General features: G+C 38.7%; 1 protein-coding gene across 4 annotated transcripts in view; it reads right to left on the reverse strand.

Annotated features, from left to right (window-relative positions):
- Nucleotides 1-4,315, reverse strand: part of masp1 (mannan-binding lectin serine peptidase 1) — a 128,442-nt gene extending 124,127 nt beyond the window's left edge. Inside the window, exons 1-3 of one of the 4 annotated variants that reach the window (XM_034293850.1) lie at nucleotides 3,917-4,315; nucleotides 3,407-3,635; nucleotides 369-546 (exon numbers count right to left, since the gene is read on the reverse strand). In XM_034293850.1, coding sequence (XP_034149741.1) covers nucleotides 369-546; nucleotides 3,407-3,635; nucleotides 3,917-3,924 — 415 coding nt within the window. In that variant the 5' untranslated portion in view covers nucleotides 3,925-4,315. The remainder of the gene's footprint in view (nucleotides 1-368; nucleotides 547-3,406; nucleotides 3,636-3,916) is intronic. The other 3 variants (XM_020044832.2, XM_013132739.3, XM_013132741.3) reach the window with 3 other exon arrangements.
- Between the last annotated feature and the right edge of the window lie 10,233 nt (nucleotides 4,316-14,548).

A 14,548-nucleotide genomic window follows, 5' to 3' on the forward strand; every position in this document is an offset into this window, starting at 1 on the left:
CACATGCTACCCTACTCCTTTAATTTGCCTCAATTGCACATTCAGAATGCCATTGACAATTGCCACTTGACCCGCACAACTATTTATCCCACTTGTACATACATTGTATGTAATAATTGTAAATTTTCTGCCCTCCTCTATTTGCCTCCATTGCACATTTTGAATTGCCATATGTGATGCATTTGCATGAATTGCACCTCTATACATTCCTCTTGTACATACATATACATTTTCTGCCCTCTTCTATTGGTACTTCTGGTTAGATGCAAACTGCATTTCATTATGCTGTACTTGTTCAATTAAAATAAAGTTGAATCTAATCTTAAAAAAAAAACAAAAAAACATTGGAAATGATGCAGGCCGCTCACCAACAGCACTATAATGGGATTTGAAGCCTGAGAAGCGTTCCTCATTGGAGAAGTCAGATCGGAAAGACACACTGAGGGAGCTTCTAGGGGAGCTGATGACATGCTCTCCTGGAACATGCTCTGTGTCACTGTCCTCATGCCCACAGAACACTGCCAGTTCCTCTCCATCAGCCTCCACCTGCAGAGATAGAGTACAAAGTCAAAGATACAGCTGCACATGTGGAAACACATGCATTTATGCAATCAAGTACACACACACACACACACACACACACAATGCAACTAACTACAAGCATTTGTGATTTTTGCTTGCTTTCAAGAATGTTTTACTAAGAAAGACAAATGTACCTATTAAAATAACATGCAGTTAATTGACTCATAAATACATACATCTTTGTGAACTGTCTTTGTCAATTTAGAGGAATCTTAAGAAAATCTCAATCTCTTAGCTGTGCATTGTGTGTGTTTCTATGTGTGATTGCACTTACAAAAGCACACACACACACACACACACACACACACACACTTATCTGGCTCTCTGATAACATGGTTTACACTGAAAGTGTCAGTGAACGGTCGGTTAAACACAGCTAAACAGAGTAGCATGTCAGAGATAAAGAGAACATTCTGGATAGAAACTTACTCACACCACAGCCAACACAACAAAAGCATTTCCAACCGCAAGCAAAGTAAAAATAACAATGGCTGGGGGAATAAACCAGAAATTATTTGACACAAACGAACAATGTTGTTACCAATAACAGAAATGTATAAGAATGTACGCTTTACTGCTGTTGTCAGTAACTGGATGTGCTCCAGCATGAAGTTTCTCATAGTTCAGATCCAATCTTAAACATAATTGGGAAAATACAAATCTGACCCAAACATATTAATAATGTGCAGAGTAGCAGAAATGCTAATAGTAATCAATCCATTGTCTTATATCAAACATCAAAACATCAGGATAAAAACATGCACACCTACAAATTCACATTCATACACTAAACCACAATCCTTCTCTTAAAAACACAAACATGAATACATTGCATTTTGGGAAAGCAGATGTTTGGTCCCCCTTGTGATGGCAATTTTTTAAGTCCAAACTATTTAAGAAAATGGTAGGTAAGACAGAGGAAAACACATTTGCAAGGAGAGAGTACACAGGTTACAGAGTAAAAGCGAATAATCTCTAAAGCATTGGGAAGTACATTCAATACTTAAAGAAATGGGTGGGTGTAAGAATCTGCATGGTCGTACTATAAAACAACATATTTTCCTTATCCATCCTACCCCCTGTTGTTTATCTTCCTCTATCCTGTCCTAAAATCCATTGATCTGCATCTACCCCCGTCCTGCTGAAGATTTACATTTACCTCAACACCCCATACTTCCTTTCCCACAGCACAATCAACATTCCTTTTCTCAAACATTGGGGCTCAGTCGTTTAATCAGTAAGAATACATCAGTTGAATAAATGTCCATAACACCCTCCATATGTTACCCTTGTGTCTGCCAGCTAGTGAAGGGCTGGATGCATTTTCTGTGGTGTAGGATTATTTGAATGTGAAGATTAGCCTGGTGACAAATTAATACAGTGTCTGCAGTAACATGGACTCCATCGGTAAGACATAAGCATGCAGACCTGTCAATCCAGACTGCAGGACAGACAGGCAGTCAGGCTGGCAGTCAGACAGGGTATTTGAAAAATGTACAGGAACTACAGTACATTACCCACATGGATTTGCTATGATTATGTGTTAGAAATCAGCTAAAAAGCAGTATCTAGAAAAAGAGTTCAATCTTTCAATGACATTGATGTCATATTCATTACAAAATAATTCATTTCAAAACCCTTTGACAACTAACCACTAAAGCAGATATCTCCAATAGGTCAATCACAGGCTACTGGAACCTCGCAAATAATTTATGAGTAACTCGCAATACAATTCTAAAGTACATGCAGTCCAAGACATGTTTTGCTTGAACTGGTTCACTTGTCTTCACGGATGATGTGACTGCAGACAGCAGTGTTAGAATAAATTTAAGTGCACAGAAACAAAGTCTGACCACATGCTGCAGAAAATACAAAAGGCAAAAAAATACTATATTGCTCATATAGTGGTCTTTGCTCAACATCTATTTCTTTGCTGTGCTGAAAATTGCTCTGGCACACAAAAGAAACTGATGCTCAATACCATCCAAACCATATTTGGTTTGGTAAAAAACAATTTAACAACATCTCATTTATTTACTGGTCTAAAATGTGGTTTTCAAATGAGCTATCTGTAAAGAAACACTCAAATGTTTGACAGCATGTCACAGGTTATGACTAAATCTAAACAAGGATAATGAAAGAAATTAAAATACTGTGTAGACCATGCATGACTCATGGCTGAACAGTACCAGAACAAAATTGGAGCGGGAGAGATGGTCACCCAAAAATAAATTAAATAAATAAATAAAAAGAAACACACATAAACCCTCAACAATAGCTAAAATAATAAAACAGATCCATTAGGAAACATTAAGCAAACTATTTCTTTAGCAGAAGAATCATCCACCAAATGAAATACAAGTTGCAACTCTTTAATCTATTTGCAGGTTCTCAGACACTTCAGAGGCACAGTGGTTGTTTCTGGTTTCTTCTCCCTTCACATTTTGCATTGAAAACCATTCCTTACATCTGTTTCGATCAGGCATTATCCTTCTTTTCCCTGGCATAGCCTATTACACTGTCCAATGCTAGCGTACTGACATCCTTGGCTAGCTAAACACACGAACCTTCTCAAAGACAAGCACCCTTCTCAAAGACAAGCACCCTGCTAATATTTTACTGATATGTACAGTTCCATTATTCCACACAGGTAAATTCAATAGTCTACGATAACAGAAAACAAAAATATCAGGAGTGTTGCATCATTGAAATGTATATTGTGGTTGATCAAACTAACCCCAGATGGCAATTCCGAATTTCTCAGGAAATGATATATTTCCTGAACGAATTAATCCATGCATACACACCCGCGGTTACTGCTCACCTTAACGTAGTCGTACTCACAGAGGTACGAGGGCTCTAGGTCAAAGTGAAGGAAGTACAATCGGATTTGAAACCCCTCAGGAACGCTGATATTCCAGAAGATCTCTGCGTCTTTTGGGTATGGTTCGGGAAAGTTTGGAGAGGTAATTGTACCGTACATTTCACTCAGCGTAAACACCTGTGCTCCAGCAGGGACCATTGACAGTAGACCTAACAGGAACGGTAGAATTCTGGAAATTGAGATTTCCTATTGAGATATTGCTTATCGACGTTTTACACGAAATAAAAAAGTCAACAAAGAAGGTATAATTGAAACGACTAGCTAGATTACAAATATGTAGCCTATACGACATTTGTTAGGTCTTCGCTGGAAGTCACCACGCTTGTTAGAAACCAAAATGTTCAATTCCCTTACTCCCCATACAGATACAGCGTCATTTAAAGCCATAAGACAAGCATATATACAACTGAGTCATGAAGAGTAAAAAAGTATTAACAAGCCTATACCTACCCCATCATACTGCAGAAGTGGCAATGTCTTGCTAACTCTGCGAAACTGCGGATATCTACGCACAGTGCACAAAAACACACATTCGTTCCAGTTTTGGTGTCACGTTTTCTGGTTTCACGGACTGTGTACCTTTTGGGTCCGTGTACATTTTCATTATTGGATTTCCGATTTTTTTAAATCATTGTTTTAACTCGAAAAAACTAGCCATTTATGTACTGCGGTGAAGTTAGCTTTATATTCAAGATTCGGACTTTGATGGTCAAAACCTCATCAACGAAACCTGCCAGAAAAACCGCAATTACATACTCTGAATCTGCTGGCAATAGCGAACAAGCAACACTTTTCTCCGTTGCGTTCAATTTTCAAAAGATGTCATATCTATGGAGAAGGCCCTGTGACTGCAGGGTGGTGTTACGAAGAATTCAGTGACCATGCGAATTCAGTGTCTGTCGGAGGTGCTCATGTGCCGCTATCTAAAATTCCTTTCTGTCAGCCGGAGCGTGTGATATCTCGTGCATTTGTTGCTTCTCTCTCCCCACACTGACTTTCTTCGAAAAAGGGTGACAGCTAGCTCAATTTGCAGCATCCCCAGCTCGCAGTGGCCTTTCCGTGGCAGGTTGAGATGCCGCAGGTTGAGATGACGGCATCTGCCCCGTTAGTGAGATACTTTATAGTTTATAAATGTTAACATTTGCCAATATTACACTTGGTAGCATTTTCATGACCCTATTTGTTCATTTTTTTCTACGTTTCTTTGATTATTTATAATATTCTATTTGTATTACAGTCTGTTATGTTGCAGTGCTAAGGAAAGAAATTGGTGGTATCCTGTGTTTTTTTTATTTTTATTTAAATGCAATGTAGAAAAAATTAACAAATAGGGTCATGAAAATGCTACCAAGTGTAATATTGGCAAATGTTAACATATATAAACTATAAGGTATCTCACTAGCAAATGCTACAAACACCAGCAGTTGCAGTCGGATATGCTCTTTCCTCTACAGTACGACAGGCTACTGGTTAGGTTGTATATGTTGAGTAGTGGGTAATTTCGGACACAGCCCTTGTTTGCCACCGTTCTATCCCATAATCGGTTGAGTAAATTTGTGGCATCTCAGGCTGCCACCGGAAATACCATATAAACGGCGAAAGATGCCGTGGCATCTCAGGAAAAATCGTTGGCATCTCAACCTGCCACCGGCATCTCAACCTGCCACACCAAAAAATGCCACTGCTAACGGGGCAGATGCCGTGGCATCTCAACCTGCCACTAGAAATGGCACTGCTAACGGGGCAGATGCCGTGGCATCTCAACCTGCCACTAAAAATGCCACTGCTAACGGGGCAGATGCCGTGGCATCTCAACCTGCCACTAAAAATGCCAATGCTAATGGGGCAGATGCCGTGGCATCTCAACCTGCCACTAAAAATGCCACTGCTAACGTGGCATCTCTACTTGCCACTAAAAATGCCACAGCTAACGTGACAGATGCCGTGGCATCTCAACCTGCCACCGGAAATGCCACTGCGAGCTGCCGATGCCGCAAATTGAGCTAGCCCCTGCTGAAAAGGGATCCAGAAAGAATCTGGTTAATTAATCTTGTTAGCTCTGTAATATAAGCTTGTGGTATTTGCGATACATAGATAACTTTTTTACAACAGCCGCAAAAAGGAAATATATTCTATTGGCTAACATAAGTGTAAGTAGTATTGTTTCAATGACAAATGCCATGCTAGCATTAGTTAGCCAGCTAATACAATTTGTTTCACTGTTCTCTATATTTACAAGCTACCCGTATGGAACATTTTAAATATATTATCTGAATACATTGTATGTCAAAATGTTGCAATTGACCGCTTAAAAATGTTGATAAAAACATTTATTTATATAAACGTTGTGTTGGTGGTGATTTTTGCAATAGCAAGAAACTGTATCTTTGTAACTTTGATGAAATGTATTTCAACACCTAAATTATGTATTTCAACATTAAAATGTAAGTAATGATGTACATCAAGGTGTTGGTTGCAACAACTCATTAATTGTTTTATGCAGTATGCTTAGAATGTACGCCTCAAGGTGAAATACCAGTTTTTATACTTCTGTGCTGAAAATATGGATAGAGTTAAATGTGTATATATATTTTTTTTACACATTTCAGAATAAAAGATATGGAATAACTTCTATTCATTAAAGAGTGGGACACCTTTTCCGCCAGTCAATCATTGTCCCCTTGTCAATCAAAATACATAGTACCTTCATTTTCCCAAACTCTTACAGCTATTGATTCTTTACTTTACCAACACATTCAATGACTTTAATTCAATCTGGACTATATTTTCATTCATTAAAGAGGGGTACACCATTTCCGCCAGGCACCGGAGAAATCTGTGTCTCTTTGTCAATCAAAATATATAGTATATCTTCCTAAATATATATATCTTCCTAAACTCACACAGTTATTGATTCTCTACTTTACCAATACATTCAATGACTTTAATTCAATCTGGACTATATTTCCATTCATTAAAGAGGGGGACACCATTTCCGCCAGGCACCGGCGAAATCTGTGTCCCTATGTCAATCAAAAAATATAGTACCTAAATTAATCAAAAAGGATACTACACTCAACTATTTGTTTCTGCAGTAAAATGTTTTTATTACAGATTAACAATATACATTATACATTCAATGTACATTTCTAAATATACATACCCATAAAACATTTGCTCGTTTGTTGGCTGGTTCCAGTATTTTTACTTATGAAGATTGTCTGCCATGACAAATTGAGAGGAATGGTAAAAAGGCAAGAAAAATAAAAAATAACTGTTTAAATCACACTGCCCCCTTATGTTTTTTGCCCTCCTCCACACATACTGTGGACACACTAATCCCTCTAATATGCATGCTGCACAATAATAGCTACCCTCTGTTGATGGTTGACTTACACAGCTGTGGTGGAACCACTGGTCGCAGCCATCGCACTTTATCTGATAAAAGAGAAAGTAGAGAGTGTAGAGAAAATGTTTTACTATTATTAAGAATTTAAAGTTATTAAGAAATGTTATCTAATCTCATAATGTTGTGGAAACACTGAACATAAACACTTTGGAAACCTGCAGTTTTGAGTATTCATTTATAAAATACATTATGAGAATTTTAAAGAAGTACTGTCCAATTGTTACAACAACTAAATAGTTAATACAATAATAAATTACCCATTGTTGTGGAGTTACAGCATCCCCCAGGGCCTTCTGCTCTCCACAGAACATGCACAGCATGTTCATATCGTCAATGGAATAGTCTTGAGAACATGCAAAAATAGGTACATCTCAGGTGTGCTTAACTATCTTTTGTAATTATAATATTTCTCTGCCATGTAATACTTTCAAACTGGGATATTACTTATTGGCTTTACCTGATTCCTTCAGAAATCTGATTACTATATCTTTCCTTAGCTTTTTTATTGACTCCTTTCAGGGACAGAAGTTGCTCTCCAGGATGCAACCCTCCAGGATGTCTCCTGCAAACTGATGACAAAGAAAAAAGCCTATATATTTATATAGTGTTTACTATATACATATGTGTGTGCCTCAAATCTGTATTTTTACTTTATAAAGACCTTGCAAACTAAAACACCACATGATGTGCTGTCCAACTGTATGAGAGATGAGAGACAGTTTCACATCACCACTTAGAAACTCTGCATCCCTTTGTTCTCATGAAGGCCCTATAGACAATATCAGTGTTTGTAAAATGATTATACCTTCTAAATATAATACCTTCTAGATATGTTTAAAAATAAGATACTTTGGTTAGATTAGATTCAAAGTCATTGCACAGAGTAAAGGTACTGGGACAAAAAAATCTGTCTAAACCTGTTAAAGTACATTAAATGAGAGAGGACTATGGGTGGAGCCATAGTCCTGACTGGAGCTATGTGCAGTAAAATTCACTGACCTATATTTCTGGAATGTTTCTATATTTTTTACTAATTTCTGGATTTTAGAATTATACGGATGACATCACAATATGAAATTACACATATGGAATCGTGAAATGTTACAAATACTAAATATATTTTAGATTTTTGAGTATTCACAGAAGCCAACCTTTGCCTTTGCCTACAGCTTTCCCCAATATAGGAAAATTAATTTTACAAATTAACATTTAACCAGGCAGTGACTGGAATTATTCCAGGTGACTACCTCATGAAGCTGGTTTAGAGAATTTCAGTTACAGCATGATAACATGTGTTATTTAATGGTTTTGATGTCTTCACTATTATTATAACATTTTGAAATCTGTGAAAATAAAGCAATCCTTGAATGGGTAGGTGAATAAAAAATAAAACTTTGGAACGCTACTGTTTGTGCAGGTGCATCTCAAAAAAATAGAATATCGTGGAAAAGTTAATTTCTTTCCGTAAAATCATAAAGCTAGTCAGCAGATGAAAGCAAGAAGTACTTTAAAAACTCCTGTTAGACGGCTGCATTGACTCTGGACTTGATAAAACACAGTGGACCAACACCAGCAGATTACATGGCACCCCAAATCAACACTTACTGGAAACTTCACATTGGACTTCAAGCAACTTGGATTCTGTGCCTCTCCAATCTTCTTCCAGACTCTGGGACATTGATTTCCAAATGAAATGCAAAATGTACTTTCATCTGAGGACTTTGGACCAAAATGCAACAATCCAGTTATTTTTCTCCTTCGCCCAGGTAAGATGCTTCTGACGTTGTCTTTGATTCAGGAGTGACTCCAGCCTCAGTCCACTCCTTGTGAAGCTCCCCCAAATTCTTGAATTTACTTTGACAATCCTTTCAAGAATGCGGTTCTGTTTCTTGTGCACCTTTTCCCTTCCTGTTCACTTTCCATGAATATGCTTTGATATAGCACTCTGCGAACAGCCAGCCCTTTCAGCAATGACCTTCTGTGGCTTACCCTCCTCATGGAGGGTGTCAATTAGTGTCTTCTGGACAACTGTCAAGTCAGCAGTCTTCCCCATGATTGTGGTTGTGTGTACTGAACCAGACTGAGAGATTGAAGGCTCAGGGAGTTAATTAGCTGATTAAAGCTCTTCTCAGGTCGAAATTTCTGTATTGTAATTTTTTTGTAATATTCTAACATTTTGAGAACATTTCCGTGAGCTGTAAGCTGTAAAAAAAAAAAAGGCTTGAAATGTTTCACTTTATGTGAAATGAATCTAGAATATATGAAGGTATCACTTTTCCACAATATTATAATTTTTTGAGATGCACCTGCATTCTTAAGGGTGAAATTTACAGACATTCACGAAAGCTCTGATGAAGCCCTTTTGGCTAATACATAATGCTTCAAATAAATAACCATAAGTTACACATGCAAGAACAGCGTGCTGGTTTCTCTTTTCTGCAACAAATTAGTAGAATAATTTCAAATAACAGTACAGTAGATGTGGATTCAGTGTCATGACTGGGATTCAAAGCACGGTCAAAGCATCCCAGTAATTGTCTTATCTGACTTATTCTCATTTACAGTAACCACCATGCCAAATAGGGTGAAGACTGAAAGCTGGGGCTGATTAGGTTGCCATGTCTGTATGAGGGTCAGATTTTTGCCAGGACACCAGGGTTAACACCCATACTCTGAACGAGTTCTTTAAAGTCTGCAGATAGTCAGGACACCTGTTTAATGTCCCATCTGAAAAACAGCATCCTATGCAGACCACTGTCCCTGTCCCCTTCACCATCCTGAGACTGGGATTTGATCTTTAGACTAGAGGGAGGAGTGCCCCCTTCTGGCCCTCCAACAATACATCCAGCAGTATGTGGTCTTCCTCAGCGCTTGACTTGGGATGAAATAAGTTTGAGAATGTACAAACCGCACATTAAACTATATTGATGAAAATATGTGTTAATAAACCTTGTTTAAAAAAGGAAACAGAACGCTGTTTGCCTAAAATTAGAAGTACCGGAAAACCGTTCTGGACCATTCCGGCCCAAGTTAAGCACTGGTCTTCCTTCCAGGGACAGACCATGCCTTACTACGCTTAAGTTCTGAGGCAACCCCACAGTGCAAAGCAGAGTGCTATACTAGTTAGAGGGTTAATTCTGAAACTGAATACCTACCTTGCTGTCTCAAGGCATTTCTTAATTTTATTTTGGGATTCGCCCAGAGGGTCCAATAGAATTGTCCTCTTCTGGGAAGGATAGATAACCTGAAAAAGGTTAAAATATATTACAAATATACATGCACTTGCACAGACATCAATATCCAGCAGTACACACCATCACTGCAACTCCAGAATATACTCACTGCAAGTGTCCAGTGGTGATTTTCATTGATAATCCCCAATATCACATGGTAGTCATTTGGATCAAGCTGAAATAGATGGCGATATAAGAAATTAATGACAGGTAACAATAATCTAGGTTTTATTTATTTCGTTGTGTTGTCTCAATAATCAGGCTGTAACTTTATTAACAACTCTTTCAACTACATGATCGCTCTTGCTTCACTCTTGTGATCCTTTCCTTTCCCAACCCCCGTTCTCACGATAGCACTACAATACATCCCTCCCTTTGTTAGTATTAAACAACTTACATACTACAAAATAACAAATTGCCCTTAGTTTTAACAACTTTCTTATCATTATTCTAAATACTGCTATATTGTTTCCCTATTGACTAACATGTCAACAACTTTTAAACATTTACATAATCATGTCCTTGAAACGAGCAGGTTTCTTAACCAATCTACCACTCCTGGTAGTCAAAGGCTTGCTACAGGTGTCTGGTACTGTAACAGAAGAACTCTGTGGCTCTTTTGAGAAATCTGACTTGACCACGGTCTCTGGAGTTCCTTGGTCACTCTGTTTTTCTGCTGGCTCCGGTATGCTGATCTCCAATTGAATGGGAACATGACGAATGTGTTTCACATTTCTCACAATCCTAGAGCCATCCGCTACATTGACCATTTCAAAGGAATTGTCCGATGTGTGCTTCAGCAGCACAAAACGAGTCTCTCTATATTTAGAGTCCAGCTTACCATCTTCCATACTCGCTACATATACAATGTCTCCCTACTTAAAGTTGTGTTCCTTGGCTCGTCTTGTCATGTCTGCATACTGTTTCATTTTCTCATTGTACCTTATGTGATGACTTTCAATGTCTTTTGTTTCTCTTTTGTCTGTGACGAGACTAGGCAACTTCGTAAGCACATCTCGTCCAAACATCAGATAGGCTGGTCTCACCTGATGCTCTATGTGGAGTAGATCGATAGGCAAGAAGAATCTTTGAGAGATCTTCACTCCAATTCCTTCCCTCACTCTTAGCTGCTTTGAAGGCTTTCTTCAAGTAACGATGAAATCATTCTATCTTACCATTACTTTTGGGATAATAAGGTGAGGCTTTGATGTGCTTAACTCCGCTAGTTTTCAGAAATGCCTCGAAGACGTTTCCAACAAACTGCTTCCCGTTGTCAGTCACTACTTCCAATGGATACCCAAATCGGGCAAATATTTTCATCATTTCCTTTGTAACATTCTTGGAAGTTATGTCAGCAATGACTACAGCTTCAGGGTAGGATGTGTAGTAGTATAACAGTAAGTATATAGACATTCTGAACAGGACCCACCAAATCAACACCTATCTTAGTCCATGGTCTAGGTGGAAGTTCTAATGGATGCAGTGGTTGATCTTCATGCAAGGGTTGATTCAAAACACATGCATTACAGTTTTTGACCATTCTTTCAACTTCCATGTCCAAATTAGGCCAATAGAATTTGCTTCTCAAGAATTGCTTTGTGCGAATAACCCCTTGATGTGTCTCGTGTGCTATTTTTAAAGCTTGCTGGACCACTACAGAAGGAAGAACTATCCTGTGTCCCCGCAGCAAAAGACCATCATAGGTCGACAACTTTTCGGAGCAACGCTTGTATGAATGTAGGCTGTCAGGAACTGTAGTAGGCCATTGTCCTGTCTCCACTATAGAAATCAATTTCATCAAGGTAGCATCATTCATTGTAGCTCTTTTAATTTCCTCAAGAGTTAAGGCCGGTACAACCATCATATTTACAGACAACACTCTGTCCATATACGTGTCCACGTAACTGTTGTGCTCTGTTTCTGGTAAAGGAAGTCTAGAAAGTGAGTCTGCAACATTGTCTTTACCTGCAATGTGTTCAATCTTGTAATCATATGGATACAGTCTCAGTCCAAGTCTTTGTATTCTTGGAGGTAGACACTTCGACTTCGCTGGATTGAGAATATAAATAAGAGGTCGATGATCCGTTTGAAGAGTGAATCGGGCTCCCCACAAATACGCTCTGAAATGTTCCACCACCCATACGCACCCTAGGGCTTCCCTCTCTATCTGAAAATAGTGTCTTTCTGTGGGTGTTAGAGAGCGGCTTGCATATGCTACAGGTTTCCTAGCTCCATCTTCTTGTGTCTGAAGCAAAACTGCTCCAAGTCCGACTGGACTTGCATCACTAATCACTACTGTTGGAGCATTTATGTTGAAGTATGCTAGGCCTGGCTCACTAGTTAGTTATTTTTTTAGTTTTTTAAATGCATTTTCTGCTTCAGATGACCACTGCCACTCTTGTCCCTGTCTGGTCAGTTTTCGGAAAGGCTCAGACAGATTTGCATAATTGGGAACAAACTTCATCAAAAATCCACAAGTGCCTAAGAATGAACGTAACTGTGCAACATTTTTAGGTTTGGGAACTGTTTCAACCTTTCTCGGATCTGGCTTTATTCCGTCCGCTGAGACAACATGACCCAAAATCTCAATCTGTTGAAGTCCAAAGAAAACATTTTCTTTATTCAAGGTCAGTCCCTTGTCTTGGAATTTTCGAAAAACATTTCTCAGTCTTTGTTCCAGCTCATTTAAATTTTCAGCAAACACGACCACGTCATCCATGTAGCACACCACTCCTGGCATCCCACATAACATAGAGTACATGGCTTTCTGGTATGCTTCAGGAGCACTGGACAATCCGAATGGAACCTTCCTAAAATGGTAGCATCCCCTGTGTGTAATGAATGTGGTCATTTGTCTGGATTCAAGTGCCAGATCAACTTGCCAGAAACCTTTACGGGCATACAGTTTTGCAAACACTTTTGCTCCCCACATTGCTTGCAGTATACTGTCTATTGTTGGTACAGGATGTCTTTCTCTTACCACCGCCTTATTCACTTCTCTCAGATCTAGTCTCACTTCTTTAGTTTTTTTCGGAATGATAAGAATGTTTGACACCCATTCAGCTCCTTCGTGTACTTCCTCTATGATTTCATCTTCCAGCATTTTGTCCAGCTCTTTATTTACAGCCTCTATCATCAGGTAAGGTACTCTTCTTAGAGCTTGAGCTACAGGTGTGACCTTTTAATTTACAGATATTTTATGGCTGTAATCTTTGATTTGTCCCAGTCCTTTAAACAAACACTGATATTCATCCTCAAGTTTCAAAAATCTCTCTGGCGTATTTTCAATTGCACTAACCTGGTCTGTGGCATTCAGGATCTTTAAGTCAAAGCATGACCGCTTTCCTAACAGTGGCTCTACATTTCCTTTTATTACAAAAATGTCATCCTTTGTGACATTATCCTTCCATTGGAAATGCGCTTCAAAAAATCCCACACAGTGAAGAGAGTGTAGTGTGTCTGTGCATAAGCATAGAATTCTTTCTTCGTTTGTTTTAGTTTAACTTTTTGTGCTAACAGTCTGTGATACAGTTCTTCTCCAATGAAATTTCTTCCACTTCCTGTATCTATTACCATCTTCAGCCTCTGTCCATTAACTCTTGTGGTTTCTTTTCCTACTGGATCAATTGAATAGACAAATTCATCATAATCAGAATTGTCATTTACAACTGGCTTGTCTTTGCGATCTGACCTGTCTTTGGCTTTGTATTTGTCATTTTTATGCTCCTGTAAGTTATTTTTCTTTTTGCAAACACGTGCATAATGACCAGTTTTTCTGCAATACAGGCAGGTTGCTGATTTTGCCCCACAGTCATCTGCTTTATGTGTTGTCAGTCCACATCTATAACACTTGGTGTCACTGTTGTTCTTTTCAAATCGCCCTCTGGTGGCATTTGGCGGTTTCACTTTTGCGTTAGGAGCTTGTGCACCCTTCGTGAAATTAACGTTGACTGTCTTTGTCTTTCGTCTGGTTTTCAGAAAGCACTTTAGACTCAGATTGGGCTGATTAAAAAATTCTAGCAACAGTTAACGCTCTTTCCAATGTAAGCCCTTCTTCTTGCAACAGTTTCTCTCTTAATCGTCTATGTGCACATTTCTCAACGAGCTGATCTCGTATCATATCACGTTCTAAAACTCCGAACTCACAAGATTTGGCCAGTTCCCTTAGTGCATTCACAAATGCATCAATCGTTTCATCCTGTAGTTGAGATCTCAGTCTGAATTTGTGTCTTTCTAGCACAACATTTTTCCGTGGAGTAAAGTAAGCATCCAGCGCGGCAACAGTGTCCGTATATGAGTCGTTGGGACCCAGGAGATTGGCAAAGATACTCTGCACTGGAGCACCAATGCAAAAAGGTAGTGTTAGGAATTTTACGTGTATCAGAATTTCTGAAGAAGGACGAGGCTCCGGTCCAAATGGAAATTTAGCACAAAGATTTA

The sequence above is a fragment of the Esox lucius genome, chromosome 1 (assembly GCF_011004845.1).
Source record: "Esox lucius isolate fEsoLuc1 chromosome 1, fEsoLuc1.pri, whole genome shotgun sequence".
In the NCBI taxonomy this organism is placed as follows: Eukaryota; Metazoa; Chordata; class Actinopteri; order Esociformes; family Esocidae; genus Esox; species Esox lucius.